The sequence below is a fragment of the Lipotes vexillifer genome, unplaced genomic scaffold, assembly GCF_000442215.2.
Source record: "Lipotes vexillifer unplaced genomic scaffold, Lipotes_vexillifer_v1.1 scaffold609, whole genome shotgun sequence".
NCBI classification, from domain to species: Eukaryota; Metazoa; Chordata; class Mammalia; order Artiodactyla; family Lipotidae; genus Lipotes; species Lipotes vexillifer.
In genome coordinates this window covers 418,258-427,677 of record NW_006777590.1, presented here as the reverse complement: position 1 = coordinate 427,677, position 9,420 = coordinate 418,258, and the positions used below count along the sequence as shown (strand labels likewise).

Genomic DNA, 9,420 nt, shown 5'->3' with positions numbered 1-9,420 from the left:
CAGTTTATTCAACCAGCCCCTTATTGGTGAACATGTCTTGTTTCTGGCCTTCTGCTGTATGAATTGTTCTGGCAGGAATGGCTTTGTTTATGTCTTTTTGTCTTTTTACATTGTTAGTTTGGGATAGATTCTTAGGAGAGACATTGCTGGTTCCAAGGGTAAGTACCCTGGTAATTTCATAACACCGTATCAAATCCCCTGGCTAGGAGTTATACCATGTTACATTACCACCAGCAATGTACGTGATTGCCTATTTCTTCACAGACTATGTAAATGATGAGAAGACGCATCTCGGCTTTTTGGTTTGTTTGGTTTTTTCTTTGTATCTCTTAATCCAGAGTTAGGTTTCACACTTTTTAACATGTTTAAGGAACATGTTTCGGGGAAATCCTTTTTGTATCTAGTGCCCTTTCTCCTTCAGAATGTTCTAATTTGCCCTTGCTTTTTCATAATCTTTCTACTACAAGGGAGATAACCTTTGTCATTGATGTAAGTTGTATGTTTCCCAATTTGTAATTTTTCAGTTTAATTTGCTGATGGGACACTTTCTGCCTTACAATTTTTAGTGAAATCAGGTGTACTATGGTTTTCCCTTATTGCTTCTGGATTTGAAGCCATATTTAGAAAACTTTTCTTCACCACTAGCTTTTAGAGGAATTTATTGTGGGTATATGTTTGTGGACAGGAGAGAGAGAAAGGGATCATATTTGAGCGTCAGGTGTAAGAGGAACCCAGAAAAGAAGTGACCGTCATGTGAGAAATATGTGAAAACCATTTCACTAAGTTAAGAGAATTAGGCATTTGGACGAGAGTCTTGGTCCTGTGTTTGTCTTGATAGCTCGGTCTTTACTCTTTTCTGTCTCTTGTGGGTATGGATCCAGGCTCCCCCTGACTGGCAGAGAAGGTCTTCATGAAGCAGGAACTCCATGTCACCTCAAATGGACCTGTCAGATGACTAAATGGATAGAACCACCCTCTTAGGGATAAAACATACAAAACCAGTTCCGAAATGTCCCACTCTGACAGAGCAAAGGTCTAAGAGAAAGTAAAACCTCCAGCTGGAGCCTGTGAGGAGAAGCAAAACTGAAAGCAACACTGTTCACCTCATCCTTGACTCTCTGAGTGATGTCCTATCAGGGAAGGTAATAGCCTACTCGTCCTATGCAAAAGGACGGGGGTTTGAGTTAGAAGGTGCCACAGTTTCCCAAGTTATAGCCTCTCGCACTAAGCTACATCATTTCCTGTTTCCATGCTGGTTTCCAGGACCCAGGGTCAAGCTTGGACTAATCTTGCTTAGAATGGAGCCTGAGGTCATGGGGCTCCATGGGGTGGGCACTAACATCCATCTGGTTTCCTGGGGGCTTTCCCAGTTATGCAGGTCTGGAGATAAAGAGAGGGAGGTTGGGATGCAGATAAGGAATTGGACTGATAGTTCCTGCCACATGGTAAACACACAGTACACATTAATAAATGAATGAGAAGCAGGGTAGAAACTACACATACGCCCTTTTAGTCTTTGTATACACATCTGAATGTTTCAAAGTAAGTTAAGATCACACTGTACTTTTTTTTTTCCAACAGACTTTGAGGAAACTTTTCACTTCTGTTTTTAAAATATATATTTTCCATTGAGGGGAAAAAGAAAAATGTGTAGAAAATGGAGAGCGATGCCACCTGGTGACCAGAGTCAGAACTGCAGATGTAAAAGTCTGAACTTGGGGCTTGGCAAAGGATGGGGGATGGAAAGGACTGTGGTGGTGGTGGGGAGTGGAATGAATTTCATCCTAAAGGCAAGATTTCTAGACTTCACACTGGCAGCAGTCCTTCTGTATTCATGCTCATGCTGGGATCTTCAAGCCCTGGGACTGGAAATCTGGCCCTTAAGTGAACTGAGTAGAAAGCTTCATGAGTTAGTGTATGAATAATTGGTGTAAAGAAATTTGAGACAAAGGGACATATACAAATACACACACATACAAAAAACTGTCAAATCAATTCTTTTGATCTGCTTCCGAAGCCATGAATATATGAATAGCGTATTGGTAATCAGTTTGCAATCTTTTGTATTTTCAACATTTTACTCAATGTTTCCATTCTGGAAACAGCATAGAAATGCAAAGTTATAAAATAAAAACATCTTCTATCTTCAACAATCCACACTCAGTGATTTATTATCAAAGAAATCTGTTTAGTGTCTAAGTCAATAAATGTATTTGTACGCTATTATTTTGTGACTTGGCTGCTGATATACCTGTTTAACAAAACTTTATCTCAGTACTTTGTTAGGGCACCAATGAATACTTCTCTTTGTTTAACACATATGGAAAAATATAGACATGCGTTTTTAGAAAACAAAATTACATTGCCACACCCATCTGTCCCTACCTTTTGCCCACCATAATACAAAGAGAGTTTCTCTTTAACTTATTAGTGCCTACTTTCCAGATTTTTCTCTGTATGTAATGCACTAACATATTTATATCACCCTTATATACCCATGTTGATATATATACTTTTGCAGAAAAAGGGTCATCATGTTTTACTTTGTACATCATGACAACCCTGTTCGCTTAATATGATTTATTTCCAAATTTATTTAGTTTGGTTTGTTTCCAAGTGGTTTTTCTGTGCATCCGCTCTTGATATCACCGACCTAACTCTACTGTTTAAGAATATTTTGTACATTGAAGAGATAAACCTACCTCTGAATACAATATCCCCCAGATTTTCACACACCTTTTGTGACTTTTGTAATGCAGAGGATATCTAATCCTTTTTAATAAGTTTTAGTGTTTTTATTTCACTTCACGTTGTTTTAGAGAGAACGAGTGAATAATAATGCCTTCTGGGATGTCGAATGTCGGTTCATAGGATAAAATGTAACTCCAGATTACTTTGTGTAACTCCAGATTATGAATCCTGGAGCAGCAATTGGTAAGGTTGTTTCTAGGTCACGTTACTTAACTATTAAGTTCTGTTCCCTGAAATGAATTCAGCAAGATAGCAGGGTACAAGATTAATATACAGAAATCTGTTGCATTTCATTACACTAATAATGAAATATCAGAAAGGAAAGTAAACAGATAATCCCATTTAAATTCCCATCAAAAAATGAAATACCTAAGAATAAACTTAACCGAGAGGTGAAAGACCTATATGATGAAAACTATAGAACATTGATAAAAGAAACGGAAGGTGATTCAAAGATATGGAAAGGTGTCCCATGCTCTTAGACTGGAAGACTTTATATTGTTAAAATGGCCATACTACCCAAAGCAATCGACAGACTTAATGTAATCCCTATCAAAATATCTGTTACATTTTTCACAGAACTAGAATTAATAATCCAAAAATTTATATGGAACCACAAAGGACCCAAAATTGCCAAAGCATTCCTGAGGAAAAGAACAGAGCTGGAGGCATAACCCTCCCAGACTTCAGGTTATACTACAAAACTACAGTAATCAAAACAGCATGGTGCTGGCACAAAAACAGACATATAGATCAATGGATAGAATAGATAGCCTAGGAATAAACCCACCCACCTATGGTCAAGTAATCTTCAATAAAGGAGGCAAGAATATACAATGGAGAAAAGACTGTCTCTCCAACAAGTGATGTTGGGAAAGCTGGACAGCTTCATGTAAATCAATGAAATCAGAACACTCCCTCACACCATATACAAAAATAAACTTGAAATGATTTAAAGACCTAAATATAAGATGTGACACCATAAAACTCCTAGAAGAGAACATAGGTGAAACACTCTCTGACATAAATCGTAGCAATATTTTCTCAGATCAGGGTCCCAAGGCAAAATAAATTAAAGCAAAAATAAACAAATGGGACCTAATTATACTTAAAATCTTTTGCACAGCCAAGGAAGCCATCAAAAAAATGAAAAGACAACTTATGAAATGGGAGAAAAATGTTTGCAAATGATGTGACTGACAAGGGGTTAATATCTAAAAATATACAACTCCATATCAAAATATAAACAACTCAATCAAAAAATGGGCAGAAGATCTAAATAGATATTTTTCCAAAGGAGACATCAAGATGGCCAACAGGCACATGAAAAGATGCTCAACATCACTAATTACTAGAGAAATGCAAATCAAAACCTCACATGAGTCAGAATGGTTATCATCAAAAAGTCTGCAAATAATAAATGCTGGAGAGGGTGCGGAGAAAAGGGACCCAACTACACTGTTGGTTCGAATGTAAATTGGTGCAGCCACGTGGAGAACAGTGTGGAGGTTCCTTAAATAGCTAAACACAGAGCTGCCATAGGATCCAGCAATCCCACTCCTGGGTATATATCCAGAAAGAAATGAAAACTCATACACACACACACACACACACAATGGACTATTACTCAGCCATTTGCAGCAACATAGTTGGACTTAGAGAATATTTTACTTATTGAAGTAAGTCAGACAGAGACAAATATTATATGATATCACTTATATGTGGAATTTAAAAAATAATACAAATGAATTTATATACAAAACAGAAACAGTCTCACAGACATAGGAAACAAACTTATGGTTACCAAAGGGGAGAAGGAGGGGGCAGGGACAAATTAGGAGTATGAGACTGACAAATACAAGCTACTATACATAAAATAGATAAGTAACAAGGAGTTATGGTAATAAAGTACGGGGAATTGTATTCAATATCTTTTAATAACATATAGTGGGAAATAATCTGATATCCGAATCACTTTGCTGTGCACCTGAAACTAACAAAATATTGTAAATCAACTGTACTTCAATTTTTAAAAATATGCACAAAAAATTCTGATTCTGATCATTTATAAGTACCTATTGGTCTTGAAAAGAGTTTAGGATTAAATGAGATAAAATGTAAAACCCCTTTCATATAGTAGTTGTGTACATGTTAATATCCTACCATTCAGGTTCTTTTTCCAAAGGGCAACAACTTGTGCTGCTTTCTGGGTCCAGTTCAGCACCTCAAGAATCAGCTAGTCATTGTGGCCCCCACACCCAGTCCTCTTGGCCCACGGCGTAGGATTTCATCCCTACCATCATCTTCATGTCCAATGGGGAGCATGACACAGCCCAGATTCCACATCAGGCGAGGTTTCCACTATCAGTCTTTTAAGCCCTGGAATTCTATCATCTAAAACAGGAGGCTGCTGCTTGATCTGTGTAGAGGGCAAAGTGTAGACATGTGACCCTGGAAAATTTACATATTCCGTGAGTCTGAGGTTGGCCCTCTGTAAAATGGGACTAAGGGCGCCTACTTCTAGACTTGTAAGAAGAAAAGGAGAAAACCTCAAAGAATGTCTGGCAGGCAATAGGACTTTGAGATATATTACTCCTGGCCCACTTTGCCTCCTCTGTCCTATAAAATAGATTTGAAACAGCATCTGGAAATGTAGCAGCAAGAAGTGAACTTTGGTGCCATCTCATCATTTCCTTTTTCCTCATGCTTTCTTGTCTCCTTTTTTTCATTCTAGTTTGAACAGAGGCAATTTCTTATTGAGCCCCAGGAAGAAGGATTAGCACAGAAGAGCAAAGAACAGGAACAGGTCAGCTAGACAGAAGTCATCAAACGTATGTCCAGTTCCAGAGCCATCAACTGACCACAGGACCTGGGTTGAGTCTCTTCCCCTGTGTCGGCCCGAGTCCTAACATAGAAGTACACTCAATATAGAAAAGGGGTTAGGGGTGGGGCCTTTTCGGTCAGAAGACCAGGATTTGATACTGGGAACCATTACTGGCTGGTTGACTTATCTTGAGCAAGTAATTTATCTAATATGTGTGCTATACTTGTTGCTATCTTTTATTACTATTGTGGGTTTATTCTTTCAGTTTTATGAGTATTATTATTTTTCTTACCACCCAGCCAAGTGTGAATGGTAGGAGTGGTGATTAGCACAAAGTTAGGGACGAACCCAACTGAGGCTGGAGAATATAGGAAGTGAAGACAGAGAATGGAGGTGAAGTAAGCAGACAAGCCCTGGGCTCTCTCTGGGTGCCAGGCCCTGTGCCCAACCTTTCATGAACCAGGGAAGGTTCTTACCCAACAGCACTCCTGGTTCTCAGCTGCAGACAGTGGCGACCTGGGGGCTGCCAGGGAGGTGCCCAGATGAAGGACTATACCCCACTGAAGACCACCAGAGCTGCCTCTCCATTGCCATCTCCCTGCTCTTTGCTTCTGGGTATCAGAAAAGGTACCCCGTGGAAACTTCCACACCTGACCCTTGAAGGGCTTTCTCCTTATACAAAAGATTACTCTACCTTCCTCAGTCCTCAAAGGTTGTCCTGAACAACTTACATTCCCACCAACAGTGCAAGAGGGTTATGACACAGCAATCCCACTACTGGGCATATACCCTGAGAAAACCATAATTCAAAAAGAGTCAGGCAGCACAATGTTCATTGCAACACTATTTACAATAGCCAGGACATGGAAGCAACCTATGTGGCCACTGACAAATGAATGGATAAAGAAGATGTGACACATATATACAATGGAATATTTACTCAGCCATAAAAAGAAATGAAATTGAGTTATTTGTAGTGAGGTGGATGGACCTAGAGTCTCTCATACAGAGTGAAGTAAATCAGAAAGAGAAAAACAAATACCGTATGCTAACAAATGTATATGGAATCTAAAAACCAGAAACGGTTCTGAAGAACCTAGGCGCAGGACAAGAATAAAGACGCAGACGTAGAGAATGGACTTGAGGACATGGGGAAGGGAAGGGCAAGCTGGGTCGAAGTGCGAGAGTAGCATGGACTTATATGCACTACCAAATGTAAAACAGGTAGTGGGAAGCAGCTGCATAGCACAGGGAGATCAGCTCGGTGCTTGATGACCACCTAGAGTGGTGGGTTAGGGAGGGTGGGAGGGAGATGCAAGAGGGAGGCGATATAGGTATGTATATATATATATATATATATATATATTTATATATATATATATTTATATATATATATATACATACATACATATACTGGATTCACTTTGTTATACAGCAGAAACTAACACAACGTTGTAAAGCAATTATACTCCAATAAAGATGTTAAAAAAAAAAGTTGTCCTGCACACTAAGGAAGGGGGACTCTGAGGTAAAGAAGGAAGTGCCTGCCTCTCAGAGGTATGTCATCTCCACGTTTTTACCTGACATATTGTACTTTTATCACTAATGACTTTATACATTTCCTATACACAGCCCATCGATACACACACACAGACACACACACACACACACAGACACACACACACACACACGGAGATATGCTGTCAATTCCATTTGGTTCTCTCCCCCATGAAACTGAGCACAATGAATGCTTTTCCAAGTTAATGAATGCATGTGCACATGTATGTGCACTATCATATTCATCAATAGGGGTTTTGAGGGAGTACCCCTTGGGCCTGTTATATCAGGGGAGAACAAAATGACCATTTCTCCAGGCCTAGAAGCCCATTGTCTAAAAGGGAGGCTGCTCCACTGTCCTCTAGAGAGGGCGAGGGATGGAACCTCATTCCCGAACTCCCACTTACCTGGATAGCTGATAGAAGCTATATGAGGAGGAGCTTTGTCATCTGTGAAATGGGACTCGTCTTTAACACAGAGCTGTCCTGACTGGTGAATGAGAAAACCTGGGGCTAAGGCAGGCATTATGGAAAGGTGTTTCTCATTGTTTCTCCTAATGAGAATATAAATATCTTTATGAAGAAAGCAAATCTCTCTCTGGTATGCCTTGAGTTCAAAGTTTTAACGACAGAAGGACCTCTAGCTTCTTGGGAGACTCAGAAGCTCCTAAGAGCTGCCCAACATCGTGCCTCTGAGCAGACCCTAACCCAGTTCCCCATGCTGGGAAGACAGGCTTGCCTTTGATTCACCTGGTGAGCTCAGTGAAAGATGGCACCAGGGCAGCAAGCCGTAGTGTTTGCCTAACTGCTGCTACTGGACTGCTCCGCCTTTTAATACGTTTATAGGAAAATTCTAGACCTGTCTCCCATTCAACAGTGCAGGGGTCCTCAGATCATGCGTCATCCACCCACATCACACCACAGTTTCAACCATCTGCTGCCTCCCTGTGAGACAAAAACCTAAAAAGTACTACCATTTCATTGAAATACAATGGTCCCTTCTTTCATTCACTAATAACTAAATATATATTGGGCTTAAAATTTATACTATTCCATTTGAGGTGTCTCATTAGCTCTGTAGTAGAAATAAGATAAGAAGGAAAATTAATATATGGGCAAATTTAAGAGTTAAAAATGAGCTGAGATGGCTCCTTCACATTAGCTGTTAACTTGCTCAAGTTTCAAGGCACTGAAGATTAAATAATCCCTCTTTGGACCCCTCTTCCCCATTCAGCCACAAGCCTCTCTTTCTCTTTGTCTCTGTCTCTCTATTTCCTTCTCTCTCTCTCTCTCATGATGAGATCTCATTTTCTGTAGATAAATATAGAAATATATAAACGTGCATAAAAAATATGTAAACACCTACATAAGCAAACTTACAGTAAGATATGATGAAGATGAAAACATTCAACGGTTACCACTGGGAGGTATGTTTTGGGGTAATGATCTTTTTCCCCTCCACATATACTGTGACATATACAGTGGAATGAACCTCATGCACACCCCTGAACACCCAACTGTCTGTTAATACAGAAGCAGCATCCATGAAATTAATAAAAATAATACAAAGCTGCTCAAAATAACTAGGTAGCTTTATATGTACCACAAATGAAATGTTCAGATTAAAAATGACTGAAATAAACAAGGAAAACAAATTACCTTCAAGTTCCCATTAATCACTCCTCTACTCCTCCCAGCTCCCTCCTATCCCCATGCAAACCCAGCATTCACTTCTGAGACCACTAGAGGTTCATCTCAGATGGGGTGGAGGATGCCTGCATGATGTTCTGCTGCTGCTGGGAGAGGGGGTGCATGGAGCTGGAGGTGGGTATAAGCAGTGTGATGGAGAATACACTCTGGGTCTCACTGGGGTGGGCATCCCTCACAAATAGCTCATCATTCACGATGCACAGACTGAAGGAAAAATGGGCCCTCAGACAACTGATGGATGGACACCCACACCCCCAATACTGACTCTGCTCCCACTGGCACTCAGCAACCAGATTCCTTCCACATCCCTCCTGTGTCTGTCTCCCAGGTTCCTTGACTGGTACCTCTGCCCGTCCCCATAGAGCCCACCTTTGGAGAGACTGTCTACCACCTTCACTCGATTTATAGGTTTATCCCCAACCCACGGGCAATTTCGCATTTACCCTTTACCACAGCCCAAGGGCTGGACGCTCTGATGCCCATTCTCGGAAGAAGACACTAAGTCACACAGAGGTAATGTGACTAGACCAAGATCACACAGCGGGTGAGTGTTGTGTCAAGGAGAGAACCCATAGGCCG

General features: G+C 40.3%; 1 protein-coding gene across 1 annotated transcript in view; it reads right to left on the bottom strand.

The window, feature by feature from the left end:
- Positions 1-8,873: 8,873 nt before the first annotated feature.
- LOC103072734 (nuclear RNA export factor 2-like) overlaps positions 8,874-9,420 on the bottom strand; it is an 11,991-nt gene continuing 11,444 nt past the window's right edge. The window contains 1 exon segment of the mRNA XM_082930905.1: positions 8,874-9,045. Within this exon segment, the coding sequence (XP_082787031.1) occupies positions 8,874-9,045 (172 nt within the window).